Here is a 26,689-nt window from a genome sequence, read left to right as displayed (position 1 = left end):
TTTGATGCAATTTCCAGTATGGGGTAATAATTTTCAATTTTTCAGTATGACTCAAGTCGATACTTTTTCCTACCCTACACTTTTCCACAGTAACCCATACCATGTTGGCTATCAAGAGATCACTGGCCTATGCTCAGAGAGTGCGCTCTGTTTCCATGGCCTCTTTGGCTTTCTCTACCAGAGTTTCTGCTGTAGCCAGATCGTCGGCCCGAGTCAGAGCTGTAGGAGTCAGACTGTATTCGAGCAAGTCTGTACCTCTCACGGCCGAGACCTATGCTCTGAGAGTGCAACGTAATGAAAGCTTCAAGAAGTTGGAAGAAGATGACGTTGCTTTCTTCCGTGGCGTCTTGCAAGACGACCATGGCGTTATCACCGATGCTGACGATTTGCTCTTCTACAACGAAGACTGGATGAGAAAATACAGGGGCCAGTCTTCCTTGGTATTGAAGCCCAAGACCACGGAGCAGATTTCGAAGATTTTGGCCTACTGTAATGAAAAGAAACTCGCTGTAGTGCCCCAGGGTGGTAACACCGGTTTGGTTGGAGGCTCTAATCCTGTTTTTGATGAGATCGTCATCTCGTTATCGTCGTTGAACAAGATCAGATCGTTTGACCCAGTGAGTGGGATCTTGAAATGCGACTCTGGTGTCATTTTGGAAACAGCAGACCAGTTTTTGGCTGAAAACGGTTACATCTTCCCACTTGACTTGGGTGCCAAAGGCTCCTGCCATGTAGGTGGTACCGTTGCTACCAATGCCGGTGGTTTGAGATTGTTGAGATACGGTTCCTTGCACGGTTCTGTGCTAGGCTTGGAAGCAGTTCTTCCTGATGGAACTATCTACAACTCTTTGGACTCTTTGAGAAAAGACAACACTGGTTATGACTTGAAGCAGTTGTTCATAGGCTCAGAAGGTACGATCGGGATCATCACCGGAGTGTCTATTTTGTGTCCTTCCAGACCTGTCGCTTTCAACGTAGCCTTTTTAGCCGTGTCTTCATACGAAGCCGTGCAAAAGGTGTTTGTAGGAGCACGTAGAGAGTTGTCAGAGATCTTGTCGGCCTTTGAGTTCATGGACGGAAAGTCTCAAGTCTTGACTGCCCGTCACTTGAAGTTGGATCACCCCATCGAAAGTGGAGAGTATCCTTTTTATATCTTGATTGAAACCTCTGGCTCAAACAAGGAACACGACGACGAAAAGTTGGAGACCTTCTTGGGAAATGCCATGGAAGAAGGCTTGGTTGACGACGGTATCATTGCCCAAGACGATACCCAAGTCAAGTCGTTGTGGTCTTGGAGAGAGTCTATTCCTGAAGCTTCCACTATCGGTGGAGGTGTTTACAAGTACGATGTCTCTTTACCTTTGGCAGACTTGTATGGCTTGGTGGAAGAGGCTAATGTGAAATTAGCTAAAGCTGGTATTGTTGGCCTTGACGACGAGTCCAAGCCAGTTGTTGATGCCATTGGTTACGGTCACGTTGGGGATGGCAATTTGCACTTGAACGTTTGTGTCAGAGAATACTCCAAGGAAATTGAAGCAGTCTTGGAGCCTTTTGTCTACGAATGGATCCAAAGCAAGAAGGGATCAATTTCCGCTGAACATGGCTTGGGTTTCCAAAAGAAGAACTACATCGGCTACTCCAAGAGTGATATCGAAATCAAGATGATTAAGGAAATCAAGAACCACTACGATCCAAATGGTATCATGAACCCTTATAAGTATGTGTAGAGCATATAGACATTATCATAGTAAATAATCATAGAACGCATATAACAATATCGTAGTATTTATTATAACTCAAGGTGGTGCTTTATCCTATTACTTTTCTACACTACATTTCTATGACTACTGTATCATACACGTAGAAAAGAACTTTCTTCAATAAATTGTAAATTTTATCTCTAGTCTAGATTACAATTTATGAGCATCCGGCTTAATCAATGAACCCTCTTCGTACAAGGCATCGAAATCTTCCTTGAAGAACTTGACAGCGATGGGTCTCTTGATTTTCAACGTAGGAGTGATGACGTTGTCTTCGATTGTCAAAGGATTAAAGTCGACCTTGATGTTGTGGATCCTCTCGTAACCCTGTAACAAGCCTCCAACTGAGCTGTTCATGTCCTCCAAAAGAGCCAACCTGTGCTTTGGATTTCTGAAGAAATCAACAATATCATCCTGATTGCTTAAGATGTCGTTGAATTTTCTTTTGATATACGAATCGACGGTGGCAGGGTCCAAACCAACAATAGCCACCAAGTGGGTCTTCAAAGGATCACCGTGTACGTATAACTGTTGGATGAAAGGGAACTGCGACAAGTACGTGTTCTCGATCTTTTCTGGGGTTATGTACTCTCCCTGGGCCAACTTGAAAAAGTTCTTCACACGGTCGATGATGTAGATTCTGTTACCGTTAGTGGCATCGATTCTGGCAATGTCACCAGTAGCAAACCAGCCTTCGGAGTCTATGGCTTTGGCGGTTTCTTCGGGATTCTTAAAGTATTCTCGGAAGATCTGAGGACCTCTAAGCATCAACTCACCTCTTGGACCACCCTTGTCATGAGCGTGGTAGTTCATTTCTGGAACTTCACGCAATCTCATCTCAGTAGTGATAGAGATGGCACCACAGGAACCAGGATTGGCCTCGTACTTAAGCGAAGTACAAACACCAGCAAACGACTCGGTTAACCCGTAACCCTGCGACATACCAGTGTTCAAACTAGCCTTGATGAACTTAAGCGTTTCTGGAGAAATTGGTGCCGAACCAGTTGTCACTGCAATAAGTCTATCGAAACCAATCTTCTTACGCAAAAGTTGTACAACTTGGTCGTATACAATGTGCTTTCCTTGTGCTCCATCCTCAACAGCTTGCAATTCCATCTTTTTGTTGATGGCAGCAGAGAAAAGGGACTTGATAATTGGCTTGTCACTGTTGAAAGTCTGTGCTTTCAACGCAGCCTCCAACTTGGTGTATACTCTAGGAACAAGATTCAAGAAGTGAGGTCTCAAATGCTTAATATCGTCCATCAAAGTAAGTGGGGAAGGCGACTGTGGGAAACCGATAGCTGCACACATCGATAAAGCAAATGAGATACTCATTCTCTCGTAAATATGGGCCAAGGGAAGGAAACAGTACACGGTAGGAGATTCTGGTAAGGTAATGTTGGAGTAACAGAAAGTGACAGCACACACAGCATTCGCATGGGTCAAAAGAACTCCCTTGGGGTTGGCACCCGTAGTACCAGAGGTAAACGAAATGGTGTAGATAGTCTCTGGTTTAGGAGGAATCTGGGGCAACTTGTTTATTTCACCCAACTTGAGCACCTGGTCAAAATCGAACAACGTGATTCTATTATCGTTGGCATACTTTACAAGAGCTTCATCAGTCTTTGGATCAAGGGGATCCATCGAAACCAATGTAATCAAGTTAGACAAGGTCTCTGGATCTTCGGCCTTCAACTTAATCAAGCTCTTCAACTTATCTTTGGAACTGACAACAATAGGACTTTCTGTCGAGGACAAAATGTACTTAGATGTCTGGGCACCCAAACTGTCATACAAAGCAGTAGATGTCAAGGAGTAAGCAGAACAAGCCATATCTGTAGTAACCCACTCGGCTCTGTTGGCCGAAAAAATCGACAACACGAAAGGAGACTCAGTGGCCTGTGGATCGTAGTGGATCTTCTGGTGGACTGGTGAGTTGGTTCTGTAAGGGTTGTTCTGTAAGATGAAGAAGACACCAGAACCGAAGTGGACCTTTCTATCGTAGACTTCCTGGTAGTTGATCCATTGGTAAGGACCATATGTACCGTCTGCTTGCTTGTGTCTGACACCAAAACATGGAGAATCTGGCTGGGAACGGGCGGCCACTTCGTGCAAGTCGAACAAGGTTGCCAATGATGGGTGAGGTCTGGTTATCAAGCCATCTACGGAGTATTTGTTTCTGTAGACTGCGGAGTAGCCTGGTTTTTCGGAGTAGGGAAGAGGCACGGACTCGCAGAGCTTCTTGGGATCCAAAGGGAGACTAGCCCGAATGAAATTGTGGATATTCTTGGGGTCCTCCTGAAACAAAGACATGGTAGGAGGTTTTTTTCGGGCGAAGCTAGAAGGTAGGAAAGTGAAAAATCAAAATCCGGGGAAAAAATGTCTGGGGTATAGGGAAAAAATATCCGGATCAATAAACTAAGATCAACGACAAATGACGGTTGACAGAGAGACGGTTCCAGATTCAGCCTTATTAAATGAGACGACTCGCAAGTAACAATGATCACTGCTTCTGAAATTATACACCTATCACAGTCTAGTGGATTTGCTACGTATTTATACTTGAAAGTGCCACGGACCGAGGTACATACGTCGGGACTTTGTGGCGGAGAAGATTGCTAAAAAAAGCCTGATTTGGACATGGCCCATGCCGACTGGTCAAATGTGGAGGTGGGGATGGAGGGTGTATTTTGTACGGAGAAAGCAGAAGTTTTGTTCTTTGGCCATGTTGGCTCTACGAAGCTGTTCGACGGCTTTGGCAGGGTAATGAAGCTGTATGGAAGCTGTAGACCTAGTAGGAAAACTCGGAAATGAGACAGCGAAAGTGAAAAATTAGGAGAAAACGCGGCTCAGAGAGACCGAACCAACGGGCCGACGAATTGGTGAAGAAACTGGTCAAAAAATCATACTCAGCTACAACTTCAACCGTACTGGCGTCTGCTACTATTCCAGATTCTACTTCTGGAAACTACTAGCTCCAGTCTCCGGAATTTAACCGTCGATGGCTCTTCTGGTTATCTCTGCTTGACATTTTGTGGTAGATCGCTCTCCACGGGACCTGCAGTCTCCCTGGGACTCCAACCCGCACTCTGGGAGTTACTCGGCGCTAGCGGTGAGACGGAAATATAAGAGTCGCTGGGCCGGTAGAGCGTAGAACTTAAATTTTTCAGCCGACGGGAGCTGGGACTAAAGGATGAAATCCTTCCAATCTGCGGCTGTTCATTTCAGACATCTCCAAACAGACACATCTTTTTCGGGACAACTCAATCTTTCTCGAGTCTCCGTACCACTTGTGGAGCTTTGGTGAAGATTTCGCTAACAAAAGGAAAATTGAACCTACACCCCATCTCTATCTCGCATCTCTTGGTTATCTCTATAGTAACCGGTTCTATTATAGTCGGATATTCCCCATGCTATCTGCAGTGCCGAAGTCAATGGAGGGGTTGACCAGGTTGAATATCAGAAGAAGACAAAGAAGCCCCCCGCTCCTAGGAATTTCGGAACATGGCCCCATCAAATGGCAGAGAGTTCAGTTTGACGTGAAAACCTGTCGCCATACTTGCTGCGACACACCAGCATACTTTAGCAAGATTACTGTACAACTAATACGGTACTTTCTCATGCTTGACCCGTGCTAGGGAGTTCTTCAGGAGGAGGTAATTAGTTGTGGAATCTACTTTCACAATGACAATGCTGTTCTGGAGGTGTCTGTGGTACGATTGGGCACTTCTACTTCACCATTTGCTTCTATTGTAGTAATCTACTTCTACTATTATTCTGCTGTGGGCATGTACCCTGCTGCACCCACAGTACTTTGAACTACTCTGGCTGTCTTCTCACTGATGGCTTTCACTGTGCTACTCTTAATCCCACTCTCTTTTGCGTATAACTAAGTATATAGACATCAGCTGGGAAAGCCCCCATTGTAGCGTTGTTTGACACAAAGCATTATTTCCCAATTTATTAGGTTCCATATATTTCCCGATTAGGCTTGCACCCATTTTATCATAAAAAATTTAGTAATATTCTCCTCTAGTAGAAGTATTCTTACGTTAGATCTTCCTTTACATGTCAGTCTACTGTGTCCTTCTTCGTTCATACTATTATGCTATAGTCTATAAACGTATGGCTAGTTGCTGACTGTTTCACCAGACAGACCACCCACGGCAACAGTGTTGTACGAGTTCTTGCTACTGCCGCTATTGTTATTATTGTAACGACGGTTGTGGTGACTGCTGTGGTGGTGGTGGTGCGAGTTATGACTGTTGTGGTGATGATGGTGGTGGCCACTGCCGTACTTCGACGACAGCATGTTGGAGCCGTTGTTACCATCTGGATTGGCATTGTCAGCATGCAATCTGTACTCAAAAGACACACCATATACCCTTTCATTGGAACCGGTGTCTACGGTGTCCACACAATCTGAGCCCTGCGCAATCAAATCACATTCACGAATAACTCGCAAAATGGCATCACAGATGACTCTGCGAGCCTGAAACGACGTCAACTTCTTGTTGGTACTCTTGTCGTCGTCCTTCTTGCCCTTGCCACCAAAGTTCAAGTTGGAGTTCCAGATGCTGATGATGTCCTCATCTTTACGAACACTCAACACCAAGCCAGAGATATCATTCAACAACAAATCCTGGTACTCGACAGGGTTGTTGGCTTCAGGAATGATGGATCCCGTTATGGTTTTGATCACCAACCGTTCCCAGATCAAACTGGTTCTCTTTCTGATCTTGGCGATCGAGTCGTGGTCATCAGATGACCCGTTGCTTCTACGGTTGAATCTAAACACCCATCTGCCTCCCTTGGTGTTTATTGGATCTTCCCAGACAGGATTGATTCCCGACTTGAATATCAACAACTCGGTACCAATAGGCAACTCGTATGTCTTCTTGATGGACGATAAGCTCATCCATAACTGCTCCAAGGATCCAATGGACTTGGTCGTGGAGACAGAGTCTTCGCCGGAAATGCTGAGAAACTCGATTTCGTTCGTGGTTTGCAAATACGAGTCTACAGCAGCTGCAGCAGGAGCAGCATTTGTCAGGTTTTCATCTTCGGAAGGCGATGATGTCTCCTTCTGCTTTAATCTCGATCTCGAATGATGCCACACCGTCCAACAGTAAGGCAAAATATGGTGCTCTGGAGGGATTCGGCTCAATGTCTCTTGCGACAGCTTTATGGGGTCACGTTTCGGCAACAAAGCAGCATTGGCAGTTACAAGTGCATTGACATTGGCACTGGAACCAACACCGTTCAGCTTGTACTTGCTTTCCCTGTCTCTGTCTCTACTGGTATTACTGTGAGAGTTGGAGTTCGAGTTGGAGTACGACTTATGGTGGGGCTGATAAGAGTTGGTCTTGGCACCCACAGCAGCGTCGACATGGTTTTGTGAAGAAGACGACGTGTGCGATGACGAGGAACCAGACTGGTTCATGATTCTGTTGAACAACGACTCGGCTCTCTTTAAGTTTTCAGACATGACGATAAATACAGGATCCTAGAATAGTATAGACAAGATGTTAGATGTTCACAATAATGACAGCAATGATAATTGTAGTAATGAATAACAATAGTAACTAATAACAGCTGGTTCAAATGCAATTATGGAATAGCAATATCAAATGAGTACAACAATTAGTGAATTATGAATACCGAATAAAAGACGATATCGATGAGCTTTAGCAGTTGAAGCGAACTATTTATAGGATTTTTTATTGTGTTTTATGACTTTATGATTTTATGAGTTGATATATGATATTCAACAGGATGGATGTACTGACGTCTCACTAGGTGGTGAATTCAAATAAACGAGTTGTTAATTATGATTTTGAAAGTGAAAAATTCAATTAACTGTTGAAAACGAATACGAAGATGGAATCGTTAATGAGCTGCGTGAGTGGAAATAAAAGGGCAAAACTTGAAAGACACTGCAAACAGACTGTTACAAAGATGCTAGGAGCTATAGGATATTAATATGATAAACACAGAAGAATCTTTTCTGGAGTTCTGGTGTTTCTACGTAATGGGTCTAAATCGAAAAATTGGATCCTCCAACTTTTTCTCCATTTCTCCCTTCTGAAGTTGAGAGGGTTGACTTAAAATTTTTCATGGTGCGACATTCGACATGTCGAGAAAATGTCGCTGTTGCAGCCATTGCATTGGGATTATCAATTTGAAGCAATCTATGGGTGGGTTCGGTAGTTCGTTCTGTAACTTACAATTGAAAGCTTTATCTCAGGTTAGACCCTTCTTGTAAAAATAGAAAATTTTGAGTACTTGAGAGATTTCTGGTGGACCCATATCTGGAGCAACAACGTGAAACCACACATGAGGCACTCAGAATTCGACTTCATTTATATTGACGTGTATATCTGTATGTAGTCATTGATTTATATCATTTATATATTAGAAGTTTCAATTCATACATTATCGAACATCTACAAGAATGCCCTCTTACTGGCTGCGAAAACCTACAATTGGATTCAAAGGTAATGGTATACGGTATAAAATATTCGTCAATACATATCTAAGCCTTGGCGTAGTAGTGCAAGTAACCACCCAAGGTCTTGCAACCGTTGATGTAGTTAGGAACATCCAACTTCTCGTTGATTGAGTGGGCACCATCGTCACCTCTACCCATAGGCAATAACAAGACATCGACTCCCAACTCCTTCTCAAAAGTTAAGGTGATAGGAATGGAGCCACCTTCTCTGGTGAAGTCTGGAACGACATTCCACACGTCCTGGGTAGCCTTGGAAGCAGCAGTAAACGATTCGTTGAAAGGATCAGAAACCCAGTAGGCACCGTCGTGAATCAACTCGACCTTGAACTTGTTAACAGAATCGAGTTTTGCGAACTCCTTGGTCACATGGTCAATGACCAACTTGTCCAAAGTGTTGGAAACGATGTTGGGCACAGTTCTGATGGAGAACTTACCAACGACCTTTGCTGGGATAACAGTCTTGGCACCGGCACCGGAGAAGGCACCTTCGATTCCGTGCAACGATAACGATGGGAATCTCCATCTGTGCTTCAAGATGTCCTTCTTGTTGTCGTGCAACGAAGTCTTGGAACCAGCAGCAGCATTCAATTCCTCTACAGAGAAATCGATGGCATCATATAACTGGTCTTCCTTCTCGGTCAAAGGAGCCACCATGTCGCTGACACCATCGATCAAGATTTTACCCTTGTTGTCTACCAAAGTAGACATGAGCTTCACCAAGTCGGTCATGGGCTCGGCAATGATCCCACCAAAGATACCCGAGTGCAAATCTGCACCTGGACCTTCAACGATAATCTGGTAGTAGTTACATCCTCTCAAACCGTAGGTCAAAACTGGCTTGGTGGTACCCAACCAGTAGTTGTCGGAGATGGTGACTTGGTCTACACCCTTGAAGTACTGTTGAGCTTCCTTGGCCACCAACTCGTCCAAACCCAACGAACCGCTTTCTTCCATACCTTCAAAGCAGCAGACTAAGTTCACAGGCAACTCCCAGCCCAACTTGTTGTGGGCTTCGACAACGTTCAACCAGCCCATAACGGGGCCCTTGTCGTCAGTGGATCCTCTACCAAAGAGAATGTCGTTTTCCTTGTCGTGGAACATGGTGAAAGGCTCGGTAGCCCAGCCGTCTTCCTTCAAGGCTGGTTGGACGTCGTAATGGCCATAGACCAAGACATTCTTCTTCTTGGGGTCCTGGCCGAATCTGGCCAACACAATTGGAGGCAACTTCAAGTTGGCGTCGGCTACTGGAGGAGGCTGGATACCCAAGTCCTTCAACTGGATATCCTGAAAGCCCAAGGTGGTCAATTCGTCGACCAAGAAATGGGCCATTTCCACTACCTTAGGTCTGAGAGTCTCGTCGGAGGAGACAGAGGGGATGGCGATGGCCTTCTGCAATCTTTCGATGAACTTGGGCTTCAACTCATCGATGGTCTTGTAAAACTCCTCTAAGGGCAACTTTTCGTAGGACATTGTGAATTTGGTAGACTTGTAGACTTACAATCGTACAATACTGGGTGCTCTACGGATACGTATATCTGGAGAATATATACCGAAGCTGTAGAATTACAATTAATTGCTAGCTTTAAAAGCCAGATCCTACGCTTCCCACTTGAAGGAGAAGCTTTCTGCAGGAGTCGTGGCCGTATATGAGATGGCTGTTGCGGTGAATACATGAATGCCTCATAGTGGCTCTACAGAGCCGAGAGTGTGCATGGAGTTGCTACAGTGAAGAGTTTAGTAAGAGGGATGAGCTGGAGTTGTCACTTCGGCTATAGAAGGCATCCCAGGAACGGCAGAGCTACCAAGAGAGTAGCTACTCACAGAGGAGGGATTGGTCAGGTAGTGTGGGTGTGGTATGGCATAGATAAGGGAGTTGAGATGCGGAAATATTCTGAGCTTATGGTGCTGAATTCCATATACTGTATACGGTACAGTTGAAAAACTTCTGTGATTATATAATCATATAGCTACTGGTAGTCAGAATACAACTATATATGGTCCTATATCGGTTTATCACGGTAGAAAACAGCATACAGAAGTTGCTGTGTTGGTGGAAGAGTGTCATGTATGAATTTCATTTACATTTTTTAGTAGTTAAGCCTGATACACTCGCCCCATGTTGTCTATTTTATAATTAAAGCATCCTGAAGCAGGAACCACTTTGGCTAATCAGGAGTGCCAAAATGAGGCAAATCAGTGATTCAGGCTGTCCAGCGCATTTGTCGGGTTCTGAATGAGTACGAATTGCCAATTGATAAATGACAGCACGATAAGAGTCGGTAGTCCATTGTATTACTTCGTAGGGTAATTTTGAAATGCTCTGTCTCACTAATTGGGACATTTTGCACGAATTCCACCTGAGATCTAGAAATTTATGAAATTTATGAAATGGTCGAAACCAGCACTAAACAAAATAGACAGAAAGATCGATGAAGCAAACACTTTGAAAGTTCAGCCATCTGGAGTGGGACGTTTAACGGGTGCTTACGTTGTGGAACCGTTGTACCGTTTGCCGGACTCTCTTTTTCTCTCTAAAATTTCCACCATATTTCGCAGCCATCTTGCGCTTCAAATAATCTTCACCACACCATTAAACGAACAATATCAATACAAAATTCACTCTACATTCACAATGACATTATGGCTTCCGCAGTGATCCATACATGCATCCATACATCATACGTTTCAACCTCAATTAGCCAGCCCTTCTCGGTAAAGTGCAAACATGTCTCCCAATGGCCAAGTCTAATAAACCAGCCTGCACGCAGCACAATTCCCCCATTGGGCCATTCGAGGCGACCAGGAAACATAAACATAAATAAAAGTTGTTCACATAAGACGTACCAAAACACCCGTTTTCAAAACATAGTGTCTTTAGAGCAAAGGCACAGTTCTGCTGGATAATACTTAATAGCAGAGACAAGTCTAAAGCGCTGAATCACCAGCAAGACGTAATAAACCTCCAAGCTTCAACTATTCTTAAGTCTACAATTCCCAGACACGTCTAGCAACATTCAGTATTGTTCAGTAGCACACTATCTGACATAATTATAATTAAAACACCACCACATTATTGAAGATGTCCGCCGAGCCCGCTCAGCTCATCGCAGACACCTCGTCTAGCAGCCATGATATCTTCAGACACGAGAATGGTAAGTAGCGTGAAAGCGGGAAGTTCTACTACATATGAGTACAGCAGGAATACACCCGAAAGATATTAAAACAATTGTAAATTTTTCAGCAAGATAGCTGGATACATCAATGATGTAGAGACCGACCTTCTATGGTGTGTTACAGATCGAGATACCTCTATGCCATTCAGTAATCAATATTACATTTTACTACTTCAAGATGTTATCAATGAAATTCCTCAACATACCCGGACCTGAGAATTTCACAATGAAACTAGCAGAACGAAGTCTAAAGGGCATTCCATGTCAGATTGTCATTTCTATCATATGAGTTTTCAAAGAGCTTCCATCTTCATTCGTTTGTTCATTACTAACTCTTCTAGCATCTGTAGACCTACTCCTTAAAGAAATGAACGTCGATCCCGATTCGATTCCCATTTCTGACGATTACATTCCAGCACAAGAGTCATTTTCCGCGGTAGATTCACCCACCAAACCACTTAACTTCCCTCGTTCGCTGCTGAAACCATTAGGAATGACCAGAGAGAAGGAGTTCAACTCCAGCTCCGATACGTGTGCCAGCGAGAGCGATGTCCAGATTTCAAATGTCGAAGAAATCGTCGCTCAAGTTGAGCCTGAGCCCACAGCCAAACCAAGCGATAACTCTTTCATGAGAAATTTCGACTTGGACGACTCAGAAGATGCCGCAAACACAATAGCTCACCCCAGCCACGAAGCTGACGAGTTTTCATTTGCTACTCCCATGACTTCAACCATAGATTTGAATAATCCTCATGCTATAAATCAGACAGTACCGAACTCTTCTACCTATATCAACACTTCACCTTCTAGATCAATAATGAAGAAAACACCTGCAAATTCGCCTAGGAAATCAGTTGTCTTCTCAAACTCCAACCCGGAAATACATCACTATCCTGAAGGTCTAGAAAGTACTGAAAGCGTGTCTTCCTCCAACGAAGAAGCTCATAGTAAATCTGTAATTGTGACGTCTATTCCTCACGAATGGAGCGAGTTGAATAACAACAGCAACGGAAAATCGATTTCTTCAGACGAGGAAGATGGATCAATAGCTCCAGCTCCTCCTCCTCATAGTTCCAAGTCTTTTGAAGTGTTGTTAAAGAATAATGCAGCAAACAACGAAGATGAAGCTATCGATTCCCAAACTTTGAAGGACTACAAGTTGAAACACGACGGATACAGCAACCTCTCCTTAAACGAGAAGTTGGACCTTTTCCTCTCTGAGAAGAACAACGACCCATTCAATGGCTCAAAACCATATAACGACCTTGATGAACATTTGAACAACCTCCACAACGCCGCTCAGTACAAAGCAGCTTCCAATATCCACGACTTATCCGAGTCTATCCAGATTCCTAAACTTAACGACTACGACAATCCTTTGGACTCCTTAGTCAAATCTTCAGATGTTCAATTGAGATCATCTGGTTCTTCCCAATCCTCATTACCTTCGTTGAGAGACTACAACAGGACATTAGATTCTATCAACAACCAAGTAGGTGGCAAGAGTTTGGAAGTCAATGATGGTATCAAGGGTCTTTCAGACGATTTGGTAGAGTCTTTGATTCCGGAAAATGAAGACAGAAAAGTAGAGGCCGAAAATGATGCATTGACAATGAAACTGACGTCTACTTCAAGCAATCGAGAGATCAACCAAAGGCAAGAAGAACCTTCTTTTGATAGCTCTTATAATAATAACACTGAGAAGTCGATCATGAACTTGTTGATCAGCGCTTCTTCAGACCATTTGTCAAAGGCAGTGGAAGAGTCTAACCAAGTCGGCAATCAAGAAACTATTGGAAAAGAGGTTGTTTCCAATGGGGGTCCAAAGACTGTTTCAGTTGAGGATGTGTCTGTCAAACAAGAAAACCAAGCAATTCCAAAGGAAATTAGCGTCAAGAAAGAACAAGATGACGTACAAGATTTGGTCTCAATCAAAAGTGAAAACAAGGACTTTGTCAAGAAAGAAGGCGATGAATTTACTAACGAGCTATCTGATTCAAAGTTGGAATCTGTCTCTGAAATTTTAAGAGCTTCACCTGTTCGATTGGTGAAAACCGAATCTCCAGTCCAAGATGAAGACAATATTGTTGCCAAACAAGAAATTTCAGCTGTTGAGGAACAGAAGAAGAACCCTGACAAAGTTGAAGATGAATCATTCTTGCCAGAAACAGGAAATGAATCCAAGATGTCTTTACGTTTCAATTACGACAGTGATTGGAAATTGGAAGACAGTCATGATGGCGACAGAGAGGATAATGAAGACTATACCAATAACGACTTGACAGCTCCAAGCATAGCAGTCGGAAAGAAGTCTATTGATTTTGAACGTCTCATGACTGAAAAGAGACTTTCTGTGAATTTATCACCCAATGAATCAGACAATGAAAACTTTATCGATGCTTCCGAAGAATTACAGATGAGAACTTTGGCACCTCCAAGAGAAGAAACGAAGAAACCAGAAGAAGCGAAAGAAGTCGAAGAAACAAAACCAGAAGAAAACAGTGATGAAAATGATGACAAAGACAATGTTTTGGCGAATTCTTCCAATATCGCTCCACCAGGCGAAATAACACTCCCAGTTGTAGAAACCAACAATTACTCTTCTTTTGACGAAATCACCAAGAGAATGGACGAGGATTCGTTCGAAGAGCTGCTTTCCGCTGAACATGAAGCTGATCCTAAACCCAACGACTTCATATCTATCTGGCATTCCCAACTGATGCAAAAAAGAGAGCATAAATCGCCTGACTATCTGTCGACTTTAAACACAGAGACGTTGGTTCAAAGGGTTCCACAAGCTGACACTCTTGAAAGAGGCAAGATTCCAGCTTCATTACAACCCAAGAAGTTTAAGGAAGTCAATGTGATGTCCAGAAGGGTGGTTAGTCCAGACATGGAAGATCTTCACATTTCTGGCTTTTTGCCAGAATTATCACAAGATTCTGGTTTTGAAGAACATTTCAGATTTTTGAACAACACTGGTAACACTTCTCGTCATGCTAGTAAGAACTTTACACCTTTGAGTACTGAGAATGTTTTGAATAACATTGATTCAGATCCAAGGGTGTTGGAACCTCCAAAACCTGTGGTCTCGATTGACCGTAGAGGAATTACCACTTCAAACCACATCAATTTGGTTCCACAGAAGGTTAAACCAGTTAAGGCAACTAAAGCAAAATCACAATTCAAAGTTCCATCTTTTGAGATAAAGAGATCGTCTTCAGTTCTTTCTCCAAGAGATACATACAACGATATCTTTGACGATGTGATAAAACAACCTCCGACCATTAAGGCTAATGGGATGAAAACGTTACCAAGTATGGACAGAGACGATGTGAAGAAAATATTAAGCACCAAGAGAGTCATTACTCAGGAAGAGTATACCACGGTTAAGTATGTAGGTAGAAATCCCCAGAAGAACTCTATTGTCAATGAGCCGGATGCGAAGTACGATGAGTTACAACAACAAGCATCTATCTGCAATGTTACAGCAGACTCTAGTCCTATGCAAAAGACCAATTCCGAAAGAGACAGCATCTTGCCCCACTTGGCTGACGAGTTGATGAAGGCTCCAACGGCATTATTGTCAAGAGACCAATTCTTCAAAGACAGTGGAGCTAGTGATTTCGAGAATAAGGCTAAGAGAATTTCAATTGAATCTTCTCGTGCTGGCTCAGTTGTCCACCACTCTCCTCCTGATGAATTTAAATTATTTGATCATGATTTTGAGATCATTCATACTCCACAGAGTACCACCATGGTTGTTCCCAATCTTCCTGATTCTTCTGTGTTGGAGCCGATTCCAATGTCTCCCGAGAAGTATCAAGAGCCAGTTTCTCCAACTAAGAAACATCCGCCTATCAAGATTGGTTCTCCAGTAAAGTTGCTTAGAGATGGACAGTCTGTGACTGGAATTGAAGTTGAGTCAATCAAAAAGACTCATAGCTCACGTCCTTCGTTCAACGGCGACGAGCTTTTGAACGGCAAATTGAGAGATTCTCTTCCAAATGATAATCTCAAACTGTTTGGTGCGGTAGAACAAGAACTTAATGCTGTTTCAACTTCTGATCCTTCGGTATACGCCAATGGCACGACAGACGTATCAACTATCCTCCGTCTTAACCCTGGACTTGAGTTTGACACCCAGGTAGGATCCAGCAAGGATATGGAGCATGGTCCTGTACCATTACAGGAAAGAGGTAGGTTATTTTTGAGAGTTGTAGGTTTCAAAAATATCGAATTGCCTGACCTCAAAAACCATGATGCCAAGTTCTCGTTGACGCTAGATAATGGTGTCCATTGCATCAGAACTCCTAGCTACGACTTGGATAAGCGCAACATCTTGATTGGCAAGGAGTTCGAATTGACCGTAGGCGATTCTTTGGAGTTCATCTTGACCATGAAAGCTACTTATGAGAAGCCAAGAGGCAAGATAATGGAAGTCAAGGAAACTAAGGTGGTCAAGCCCAAGAATAGATTGAGTAGAATGTTTGGTCAGAAGGAAATCATCACCACGACAAAGTTTGTAACAGTTGACGCGAAGGATTCGTGGCAGAATAAATTTGCCCAAGACGGATCTTTTGCCAGATGCTATGTTGACTTGGATCAGTACGAAGACAAGATTACTGGTAGAGCTCAAAGTTTTGACATCACTTGTTTCAATGAATGGGAAACTACTAGCGATGGTGGCAAGGAACCTGTCAGATGCCAACCATATAGAATTGGACAACTTGAGGTCAAGATGTTGTTCATTCCACGCGCTGATGCTCACGAAGTCTTGCCTACCAGTATCAGATCAGCATATCAGAGCATCAACGAGTTGAAGAAGGAACTTGGTTTCAAGAAGGAAGGGTACATGCACCAGGAAGGTGGAGACTGTGAAGTCTGGAAAAAGAGGTTTTTCAAGTTAGATGGAACGTCGTTGATCGCGCACAGCGAGTTCTCGCTCAAGACCAGAGCCAAAATCAACTTGGCTAAAGTTGTAGAAGTGATTTATGTGGATAAAGAGAACATCAACAGATCCAATGGCAACTACCGAAACTTCAGTGATGTTTTGTTAGTAGAGCATGCGTTTAAGATCAGATTCGCTAATGGCGAGTTGATCGACTTTGGTGCTCCCAACAGGGAAGAGAAGCTTGAATGGATTTCACTTTTGGAAAAGATCATCTACAGAAACAAATTCAGAAGACAGCAATGGGTGAAGTTGATGGTCGCTGAGAATAGTCAGCAATCCCGTCCCGTGTCGCTTGTTCGTTAAGGTTATGTAATTACTATATAAACGTTTTTAATTTCATTAGTAGTGTAGGAGTGAAAAGTAGCAACGATGATAGTAAAAAGTGATACAGTCTTGATTTTGCAATCGTTCAAAGTACTGAATGTTACATACAGGTCGCGATATCTGAAATGTTTCAGTGAATTAAGAATTCGATAAATGACATACCTACTATTCTTTGTTCTTTACTTCAACAATAACATCATGGCAGACCATTCAGATGACGAGGATGCCTATCTCTATGGATCCGACGACGAGGCCGGTGTAAAATCTGTAGGAAAAAATGAATCCAACACGAAGAGTGTATCTTTACCAAATGCCAGAAGTGAGAAAGAAGTAGAAGAAGTTGAAGAAGAAGATGATGATGACGAGGAAGAAGAAGAAGAAGATTCTGACGACGATATAGATATCATAATAGGTGATTCACCACCTAAAACGGCCACAGTCGTTACTTCTGCTCAGACAGAAACTACAGCATCCGAAGAAAAGTCATCTACTACAACAATAGTAGCCAGTCAGCTGGGGGAGCCTGGCACAACGGTGGACGTGAATACCATGGCAGAATACGAGGGAAAGCCACTAACGCAATTAGACTTGGAAACACTTAAAGATAAGCCATGGAGAGCTCCTGGAGCTGATATTTCCGATTACTTCAATTATGGTTTTGATGAATTCACGTGGATAGCATATTGCCACAAGCAAGACAAGACGAGAGGCGAATTTAATCCTCAAGCTGTCATGGCTAAATTGATGGGAGGATCTGCTCCACCCATGCCACCTGCTGGAGCTGGTCCTGGTGGTCCTCCAGGTATGCCTCCTATGGGAATGATGCCACCGGGAATGCCTCCTATGGGTATGATGCCTCCAGGCATGCCCAATATGCCACCTGGAATGGGTATGCCTGGAATGCCTGGAATGCCAGGCATGCCTAACATGCCCAACATGCCCAACATGCCTAATATGCCCAACATGCCCAATTTCATGAATAATGCCAATAATAATAATAGTAATAATGGTAATAGGCAATATCAGAATTTCATTCCGAACAGGCAATGAATGAATAGCAAAGGATGTGAAATGATCTACGAGATAATATCGAAGACATCAATAGGAAATGATATGAATGATATCGTTGGAAAGAAGAAATCGTAGAATACAATGTAATATTTGATAAATCAATGTAACAATTTTTTGATCACTGCATTTGATTATTGTACATCAAAACTCTTTGTGGTTACTACTAAATCCGTATCTACATTAGCGTGTGACAACACTTATATACATCAACGTTTATACTATAATAAATGCTACTGAACTACTCTTCATCAGACTCTTCTTCAGCCTCTTGCAACCATTTGACGAATGGCTTAGCGGCCTTACGTACTTTCTTGGAAACATCTTTGGGCACATACTTCTTCGACACTTTACTACCCCAGGAGATTAATACTTCCTCACCAAGCAATTCTTGGTTGTAAAAAGCGAGTAAGATAGCTGGAACCTTTGAAATCAATTCCGGCTTTTGAACACCAATGAATCTTTCCAAGCCTCCCAACAACGCGATTTCGAAGTCTTCTTCACCGTTGACCAATTTAGCCAACAAACCAGTATGAGGCTCCACTTGTTCCACAATGTTCTCATCGAAAAGGACTTGGGCCAACACCTGGACAGTTTCTGTCTTATCGGCGATATCCATCTCGACAATTTTCTTGTAGATTTCTACGTCCGAAGGCAAGTTTTCCTTGTCGTCTTCATCTCCAGCCTCAGCAAGAATCCATTCACCCAATTCGTTGAACTTGGAAACAGCCTCGCTTAAGGTCAAACCTTCCAATTCACGAGCTCTTGCAGCAATAGCCTCTTGAGACATGTCTACGGACCAGTCTTCATCGTTTACTTCTACAGTCTGCAATTGAGCAGCTTCAGCGTTGATCTTCTTTGCCAAGATGTCGTCATCAGCATCATCTTCAGCAACTTCGCCATCGTCTTCCTTTTTGGTTTGACCGGAAGCGATGTCGGAGATAGACTTACCACCTCCCACAACATTTGCAGTAGCTGTGGCAGACTTCTTACCCTTCTTGGAACCAGTAGGAGGATTCTTGACAATATAAGTATACAACTTGAGCTTAGGGTCCACAGGAGTAATTTTACCACATGCTTTACAGTCTCTCTCGACATCATCCCTGCCCTTGATGACAATCTCAGTTTCGGGGTTCTTGCATGAGCCACAGAGAACAAACTTGTTGATGAATCCATCCAAAGTGTCTTGTAACTCGTTCGAGTCATGGACACCATTGACCAAATAACGGTCGTTGGCTTCGTCAATATTGGACTGGGCTCCCAATTCAGAACCAAAGTACTTTACTACATAAGCGGGAGGTCTGCCTAAAGCTCTGGCCACTTCAGCTAAGTTGACAATGGCTGTCTTAATACCGTTACCTCTACCTTCAGTCTTGGACTGGATGGGAGGCATCTTGTAACGGTAGAATGGATCGGTGTTATCACGACAGATATTTATGAACGACATGTTGGATCTCTGTTTCGTATGAGGTTATAGAAAGTTTGACTAGCGTCGTAAGGGTACTAAGTAGTGTCTTTGTATATGTGAATATATGGATGTTGAATCGTGAAATTTTTTTCAGGTTTGGTCGAAGAGTGAAAAATTTCAGAATGCGACTGAGGCAAAAGTAGTGAGAATAGAGAGAATAATTTAGCGAGAATAGTGGGACAAGAATGAATAGATTAGCGAGAATTAGTGAGATTAGTGAGAAACCATGAGAGATAAAATAGTGCGGTATTAGTAATCTGTGAAGTTAGCGATAGCTACTGAAGCGCAGACAACCACTTTATACTCTGTTTTCCATCACTATTCTACTATTCTACTATTCTACTGAATATTTACTTCTATGAGTCTTGAATGCTCAATTGAACATCCCTGAATATTCTGATCAACTATTCAAAGAAGTTTTGCATTTATTTGCTCCTTCACCCAGGTCTCACTTCTGGTAAATGGGTGCAAAATCTGCTTCCATGTTTTTGAAGAAGGTATTTATTGACATTAAACACATATACAACTAGTTGACGATAACCAAAAACACCAAAGTCTTTCTAATTATATTCCAAATTACTCCGACCAGAGCGACAACCTTTGCTTCTGCTTTTGCATTTGACATGGTTGTCTCGGTAATGTCGAAGATAGTGTCCCAAATCTGTGCTTCTCAGGGTGCACTGCATCTCTTGAATTGTATAACATGCTTGACATACCACCCCAGCTGTAGCTCTCTCTTTGGCTAGAGTTTTTCTTTCAGTTTCTACAAATTCACTCTTGGCCATCAAGTAGATTCCTGGGAGAATTGGATCTGGAAAAAGGGACCCGTTCGTGCGGATGCCGTGAATGTTGCCTAAATGGTTCCCGTAGGCAGAATTCTTCAACTTGAAGAACAGGACTTCTGGACAATATGGACACAAACCATGTCTTGTATGGTTGATCAGTTGACCCTTATTGTCCACCTGGTACAGGTAGTACTCTGCTTCGTAGGGAGTCCGTCCAAAGTTTGAGTTTCGAATATATCTCACCTTTGGATGGCCACAGAACTTTTCCATTTCTTCAATCAATAGAGGTCTTTCATAGACTTGTCTATCAATCTTACACCTTGAGGCACCATTTTCAAGCTCCTCTGGTAATTTTCTTTCGGCTAACATTGCACGGACCGACGCTGACATACTGGATTCAACAGTTTCGACAAACGAATCCGAGAGTTCAGCTCCAAGCTTTGTTGTCAATTTAAGTTTCTCGTATGAAATTTTAATTGGAACACAAGCTTGTTTAGATCCCTTTGGCCTATGCTTCACTACCTTGTATGTGGAGCTGGGCTTAGATCCAGTCGTAGTTCTAGCTTTTTGGTGTGCTACAACCTCCCGATGACTCTGCAGCCTTGTTGCTAATTCCAGTTGGTGTTGCACAACTGTTTCACCTGGTTCACGAGTACTCACAGCATCAGACCTATTGGGAGACAGGAGATTTTGGAAGAAAGTATCGTCTTCAGAGGTTGTTACTTTGATTCCGTCCACAGAAAGACTGAATTCTCTAGGTTGACTAGCTATTGGTTCAGATATACCCAAGAACTCATTGTTGTCGGCGCAGGCAACATAATCGTAGTAAAATGAATTTGGAGATGGTCCAACAAGTGTTGGGGTTAGAAGATACCTGAACAAGCTATCGAATTCATCACTAACTGGAAGGTTTGATTCAACTTTAGAAGAAATCAGTCCAACATCTAGATCCAAAGAATTTGATTTCGAATCTAGATGAGATGGCAAAAACTCGTTAAGATACTCAAATTCTGGGGATAAAAGGCTCCCCATGGCATTAAGCAGGTTTCTTGAAACGGGTAACTCCCCTGGGAGTCTTGAAAGCAAGTGAATAGACATTAGTGTTTGTTTGGCGTGAAGAAAGATCTTATAAGCATTTCAAAACTTTTTGGATTTTCGAATTCCTTATATACCCCTAAGCAAATGGTTTTTCCACTTCTCATTTGCGACGTATTCACAAAGAGTAATAGAAGAAATTGAATGATTGCAATTGTCCTGGTCACTCATGAGATTGTATAAATATGAAAGGCTGCAATTTCCTAACCGTTGAATACTGCAGAAATGTGCATGTACGGTGCATATTTTCCTTCTATTTTCCAACAATAACGGCGTGGCTATCTCATTTTGTACCAAAAATGGAATCAAATCATCTACTACTTTCCTAAAGTTATTCGAATGTTCAAGTTAGGAAACTCCAGTAAAATTGTACCTTATTTAATTGCGAAGTGCTTCATCGTTTTTTTTCGCAGCAATTGAAGTACCTTAAAAATATTCAGTGCGCAATTTGCTGCGCAATTTTATACCACGATCACTTCCACGACTTGGTCTGGGTTATTTCATAGAAGAACTACTTTTCCAAGAAGACAATTAGATAGGTTGATTATTTATTAAACATTATAAATACGTTGCTATTTTTAGATAACAGGTCTGGGTGACCAGAAACAAGATGGAAACAAGTGAAAAAAAGGAAGTAACACCAATATGGTGGCCCTAGTAAAGTCAAACAATTTTCAGAAAAGAAACCATTAACCAGTAGTTTTCTTATTATTTTTTTGTATAGCATCCCTCGTAGCTTTAGTAAGTGAAATGAAAGAAAAAGTCGAGATAAATTCAGAGTAGATAAAAAAATGTATAAAGTTGTAATTTTTTCTGTTTCATAAATGAACATGATAAATAGTTTGAGTTCAGGTCTTTTTGCATACCTTTATATACAGTGGTTACTGCTGGCTAGAAGAACAGACTTCTTTGGTTGTTGCCTCCAGGCGTTCCCGGGTTTGAATTGTAGCCCAAAGCGGCAGAACTCAAAGACAATTGCTCCAACTGTTGCATGGCTAAGATATCTTGTTGCTGTTGCAATTCATGCATCTGTTGTTCTGGTTGGTAGTAGAGCGGTTGTTGACTAATAGGGTATTGTTGCTGGTTCATCATTGGAGGCATGTTTTGGTACTGTTGCTGTACAACTCCCTGTGGTGGCATTCCTTGACCTCTCATCATCTGAGGAACTGCATTGTAGCCCTTGGGAGATCCTTGTGGAAGTGGTTTTTGTTGCTGGTACTGTTGAGCAGGAATATAGTACTGAGGAGGAGCCCCATACGACATAGTTGCCATCACAGGCTGCCCAGGTATGCCACCCGACTCTGGTGAAATCTTAGATGACACACCATGGCTGCTAATGCCAGACCGAGAATTGCCTCCTCTCTTGTTACGTTTTCCGTTTCCTGTCATAGAAGTTGCTCTGTTCAATCTGTTACTCGAAAGACCAGCTTCATCCATCAATTTTTTGTATGGCTGGAAGTTGGTGATGTTCAATTCTAACAAGATTCGTCTGATTTGACCCACAATAAATTGCTGGTATCTTGAGTTTCTTCTAGGATCCATTTCGTTGTTTCCAGTCTTGACGTCATTCAAGTTCAAAAGCAAGGGGTTAGTCAAGATCTTGTAAATGAATAAGGGTCCTGCAGCATTTTCTGGATATTCGCTCAAAATTAACTCTAGTAATTTGGATGTAGGTCTAGATGAGTCGTCAATTTCATCAGAATAACCCTCATAGTCCTCCATTCTTCCAAATATGGTGTCCATGATCAACTGTTTCCGTTTCAAGTCTGATCTGTTGTTCAAGATCTTGAGGATTGTCAAATTGGCAAGCTTGTGGGTACACAACTTTGCCAAATGTGGCAAAAACTTATTGGTTAACAACTCAAATCTGTCATCTACAGCGGCACCCTTGTCGTTAAATGTATCTAAGAACCAAGTAATCAACAACGAACCATTGTTGTTCACAACTAATTCGTTAGCAAACTCTACAATAAGTCCTGCCACAAGCACTACTTGTTCGTTGGATATGGCATTGGATTCGTTGGCAGTTTCGAGAATCGTTCTGATACATCTAGCCCCAAATCTTCCGAAACTGATCTCGATGAAGTTATCCAACATTGCTTCAAAAACGAAATCATTGAAAGGCGAACCAAACTTGATACAGCCCTGTAAAACATAGTTACCAAACTGGTCGTTGAACAACTTGGCTGCATAAGGCTTCAAACTAGCTCCAATCAAGTACTTCTGCTGGAAGTCATTTCCACAGAGATTTATGATCTTCTGGATGGCCCAGGTACCGTTTTTGTGGATACTCAATTGGGTCAAGAAGGGAGTGATTTCTTTCACCATCATCAACTTGATTAAGGGCGACTCAACCAAATTGAAAAGCTTCTGTACGATAGTGTTACCCAAGTAGTCGTAACACAACTCTGGCAACTCGTCAAGCATAGCCAAACACAATTCTTCTAATTCCAACTGAGTCATGACTTTGTTGCCAACGTCACCTTCTTCTCCATCACCACTAGATACGGGTGACGAATTCGTGAGCGGTTCATTATTCAAGGCATTTTCGTTATTCTCCAAGATCTTACGCAACTCTCTCAACTTAGGAGAATCAAATTGACGCAAAGGTATTGGATCAGGTAAGGGACCAAAGTTGTCTTGGTAGTGGTCATTTGGATAAGCAATCGACTTGTTGATAATCGAGACCACCTTGTTCAAATCAGCGTGGTTAGCTTTCGTACTCAACTTACTGATGGTGTGAATCAAGCTCTTTTGTATAACAATTAAGTCAGTATTCTTGGATTCATTGGAACCATTAGGCTTTGAAGCTGAAACTCCGTTAGTTGAAGTAGCCTTGCTATTTCCATTAGTTCCATTGGAAGAAGAAATGGGTGCAGCAGTCTCAGCAGTCGCTTGAACGACGGGAGCCGCTTGATGCTGAGTTATAGTAGACTGAGGCTCGACTATCTTTGCGAAAGCAACATATAAAATCACGCCAGGTACCAACTCCAAATGGTTGAAATTGGCCTTGAGTGACATTGCTATGTCTACTGAGCTGCTTTCTACGAGAGCAAGCTTCGAAGAAGCTGTGGAAGTTATTCTGATAGCTCTGACTCCTCCCAAAGTTCGTTGGTTGCCTAGAGAATTGCTCAAGATATTGTACAACTTGAATGCATCTACGAATTGAGGCAAGTTGTCAAATAGAAGAACTCTCGTAGGTCCAAGACTGGGATTTTCAAAGTTGGTGGTGATAACCAACTGCGAGAAATCGTAGTCATTCAATAAAACCGGCTGCTCTGAAGCTACATTTTCAGCAAGTTGGTGTGGAAACTGGAGTTGAATTTGAGGGTATTGTTGCTGCTGCTGTTGTTGCTGTTGTTGTAAAACCTGGGCACCTTGTGGATGGTTTAAAGTAGATTCCGGAATAGTGGGAGTCGTTCCCGAATATGTCTGGGCTCTGTGTCTGGAGTTAGAGACGATATTCGAGAGATTGGCGTTAGCAGGGCCGTTGTTCATGTTGAGCATGAGGTTATCTAAGAGATAGTTCATGTCATTCGTCTTGTTAGAGACGTTTACAAAGGGAGAAGTAGACATTCTGGAAGAATTATGAGAATCCGCCATCAGAAACCCACTGGAGCTAGTCATAGGGAGTATGTTGATGTTGGAAATGGCTGCTGTTGTTGTGTATGATCTATTTCTGGTATTCGCATTGAGCGCAGAAGTAGTTCCATGAGCTCCAGAAGAAGTTAGAGACGAGTTCTGGGCTGCCAAAACAGGCGATATGAATGACGAAGTATTTCCGGATCCATTGCTGCTATTATTGCTATTACTGTTTACGATGTTATTGTTGTTGTTATTGTTGATGTTGTTGATGTTGGAATTAGTAGTGCCATCGAAGGAGTGTAAACTTGTGTTATCGAGAAGTCCATTGGAGTGCTGTGAAGATGAGTGCACGGAAACGTTGTCGTCGTTCCAGATAGAATTAGTGGAGAAAAGGGAGCCCAGACGCATTCTTCGCGAAGAAGTAGGAACTCCTGCGTGGGTAGCAGTTGAAGATGAGGTAGGTATGTCGATGGCGTTGGACGATGGCGAAGGAGACGAGCCAGACACGGCCAACGAGATGGAGTCCATGGTGGGCAAGCCTAACGTATCGTGGTGAATGTCGTTGACTAAAGGAGAAGCAGAAGTAGACAAGGAGCCATTTGAGTTGGGAAATGAGAAATTATTATTGTTGTTATTATTGATGTTACTATTATTGTTGAGATTATTGTAGTTATTGTTTAAGTTGTTGCTGTTGTTTAGGTTATTATTGTTGTTGAGAAGTAGCGAGGGTGTGTTCAAGAACAGCGAAGGAAGGGTACCTGCGCGACTACGAGACTTGAAGACATTGACATTGGCGCCGTTGGAGTTGGAGGGCGTGATGGAGATCGCAGGCGACGACGGGTTGGTGTTGACGGGCGCGGTGGGGTTCATGGTGTGAGGGTGTCCATGGGCTACGGTGGTGTGATGGGTATGGGGATATATAGTGGAGTAGTCGATGATTTAGAAGCAGATGTGATGAAATGGATGGATCTGCTGCAAATTATGGTAACGACGTTACTGCTGGAGCTGTTTCTAGTGCTAATATCACGGAGGAGTGCTAGCTGTTGTAATACTGCTGGTCTTGTAGTGGTAGTAGAATCTTGCAGTCTTCGTTCCTGATATCGTCGATGAAGATCACTGCACTACAATTCAAAATATGGTAAGAATGATGGTCAGAAGAATAAAACGGTCCTCGAACAGTAGTGCTATCTATGTGTCTGATACGGTGTGCCTCGTGTTGCAATTGAGAACTCACTGGTGACGTTGATTTCTCTGAAAAGAGTCTAGCAGAATCAACTAATTGAAATGTTGGTGATGGAATTTCGTGGAGGTGAGATTAGCGACAGGACAGCGAGGAAAGTCGTGGTGAAAATAGTGCAACGAGAATTATAGGGGAAATTCTGGTATGTTGGAATGCACCAGAACGAATGGAAAAAGAAAACTAAATATTGGATAATAGTGTGATAACGTACGAGTCAATATGAGGAGTGTGAATCAGAGAATCGTATCTTATTCTGTGGAATTGTGTATCTATAAAGAAGAATTCTACCCTATTAGATCTCCCATATTGGAGTCTCGCTGCTTCGCAGCCTACAAAAGTCAGAGCTACTGCGCGTAGTCGTGAGTCCAGACCGGGATATCAGCGGTGTTCCCACTACGAGAGTTAGAGACACACCCGGGACGGCCTACGTTCCAAAGTCTACTGGTCCGGCTTATTCTGCCTTCGTTGTCTTTTTGTGAATATCAATTCTATTATTTTTCACTGCTGCAATTCTACCCGTACCACCATTGTCTTCAAACCATCTCGTCTGGTCCCGTCATTCTCTCACTATTGCACGGAACTGTTCGGCAGCCCCTATTTTCAACGGCACGAGACCCCAGTCACGGTGGAAAAACGGCTAACTCACGGCCAAAGTCAAGCCGTCATGACAACAGTCACGACAATAGAGGTTACAAAGTTACAAAAGCAACCGTGCTACGAGTAACC

The 26,689-nt window shown here is 42.7% G+C and overlaps 9 protein-coding genes across 9 annotated transcripts; 3 read left to right on the top strand and 6 right to left on the bottom strand. All coding sequences in view use genetic code 12, as the record gives it.

The window, feature by feature from the left end:
* Window positions 1-155: 155 nt before the first annotated feature.
* DLD2 (mitochondrial D-lactate dehydrogenase) lies at window positions 156-1,769 on the top strand (the record flags this gene model as incomplete). The annotated part of the gene is made up of 1 exon (XM_001385168.1): window positions 156-1,769. The coding sequence occupies one exon, from the start codon at window positions 156-158 to the stop codon at window positions 1,725-1,727; it is 1,572 nt and encodes a 523-aa protein (XP_001385205.2).
* Window positions 1,770-1,910: 141 nt separating this feature from the next.
* FAA22 (long-chain-fatty-acid CoA ligase) lies at window positions 1,911-4,073 on the bottom strand (the record flags this gene model as incomplete). Its single annotated transcript, XM_001384828.1, has 1 exon — window positions 1,911-4,073. One exon carries the CDS (start codon window positions 4,071-4,073, stop codon window positions 1,911-1,913), a length of 2,163 nt encoding a protein of 720 aa, XP_001384865.1.
* Window positions 4,074-5,849: 1,776 nt separating this feature from the next.
* Window positions 5,850-7,773, bottom strand: CDC33 (Translation initiation factor 4F, cap-binding subunit (eIF-4E) and related cap-binding proteins). Its single transcript, XM_001384827.1, has one exon. The coding sequence runs from the start codon at window positions 7,246-7,248 to the stop codon at window positions 5,890-5,892; it is 1,359 nt and encodes a 452-aa protein (XP_001384864.2). The 5' UTR covers window positions 7,249-7,773; the 3' UTR covers window positions 5,850-5,889.
* Window positions 7,774-8,257: 484 nt separating this feature from the next.
* Window positions 8,258-9,815, bottom strand: CPGL (Glutamate carboxypeptidase-like protein). Its single transcript, XM_001384826.1, has one exon. It carries the CDS (start codon window positions 9,739-9,741, stop codon window positions 8,296-8,298), a length of 1,446 nt encoding a protein of 481 aa, XP_001384863.1. The 5' UTR covers window positions 9,742-9,815; the 3' UTR covers window positions 8,258-8,295.
* A 1,963-nt stretch (window positions 9,816-11,778) lies between these two features.
* Window positions 11,779-16,701, top strand: INT1 (Integrin alpha chain-like protein (Alpha-INT1); the record flags this gene model as incomplete). Its single annotated transcript, XM_001385167.1, has 1 exon — window positions 11,779-16,701. A coding segment is annotated over one exon (4,923 nt), but the record flags the coding sequence as incomplete, so codon positions are not given.
* A 219-nt stretch (window positions 16,702-16,920) lies between these two features.
* Window positions 16,921-17,772, top strand: FIP1 (component of a pre-mRNA polyadenylation factor; the record flags this gene model as incomplete). Its single annotated transcript, XM_001385166.1, has 1 exon — window positions 16,921-17,772. One exon carries the CDS (start codon window positions 16,921-16,923, stop codon window positions 17,770-17,772), a length of 852 nt encoding a protein of 283 aa, XP_001385203.2.
* A 220-nt stretch (window positions 17,773-17,992) lies between these two features.
* Window positions 17,993-19,289, bottom strand: PICST_72556 (predicted protein). The gene has a single exon (XM_001384825.1). It carries the CDS (start codon window positions 19,235-19,237, stop codon window positions 18,032-18,034), a length of 1,206 nt encoding a protein of 401 aa, XP_001384862.1. The 5' UTR covers window positions 19,238-19,289; the 3' UTR covers window positions 17,993-18,031.
* Window positions 19,290-19,784: 495 nt separating this feature from the next.
* On the bottom strand, window positions 19,785-21,141 carry PICST_32230 (predicted protein; the record flags this gene model as incomplete). Its single annotated transcript, XM_001384824.1, has 2 exons — window positions 19,785-19,919; window positions 19,975-21,141. 2 exons carry the CDS (start codon window positions 21,139-21,141, stop codon window positions 19,785-19,787), a joined length of 1,302 nt encoding a protein of 433 aa, XP_001384861.2.
* Window positions 21,142-21,669: 528 nt separating this feature from the next.
* On the bottom strand, window positions 21,670-25,959 carry PICST_77995 (RNA-binding protein). The gene is given in 4 exon segments (XM_001384823.1): window positions 21,670-22,248; window positions 22,306-24,879; window positions 24,895-25,262; window positions 25,371-25,959. 4 exon segments carry the CDS (start codon window positions 25,591-25,593, stop codon window positions 22,030-22,032), a joined length of 3,384 nt encoding a protein of 1,127 aa, XP_001384860.2. The 5' UTR covers window positions 25,594-25,959; the 3' UTR covers window positions 21,670-22,029.
* Between the last annotated feature and the right edge of the window lie 730 nt (window positions 25,960-26,689).

The sequence above is a fragment of the Scheffersomyces stipitis genome, chromosome 5 (genome assembly GCF_000209165.1).
Source record: "Scheffersomyces stipitis CBS 6054 chromosome 5, complete sequence".
NCBI lineage: Eukaryota > Fungi > Ascomycota > Pichiomycetes > Serinales > Debaryomycetaceae > Scheffersomyces > Scheffersomyces stipitis.
The sequence above is the reverse complement of the archived record's forward strand: the minus strand, read 5'-3'. Positions and strand labels throughout refer to the sequence as shown.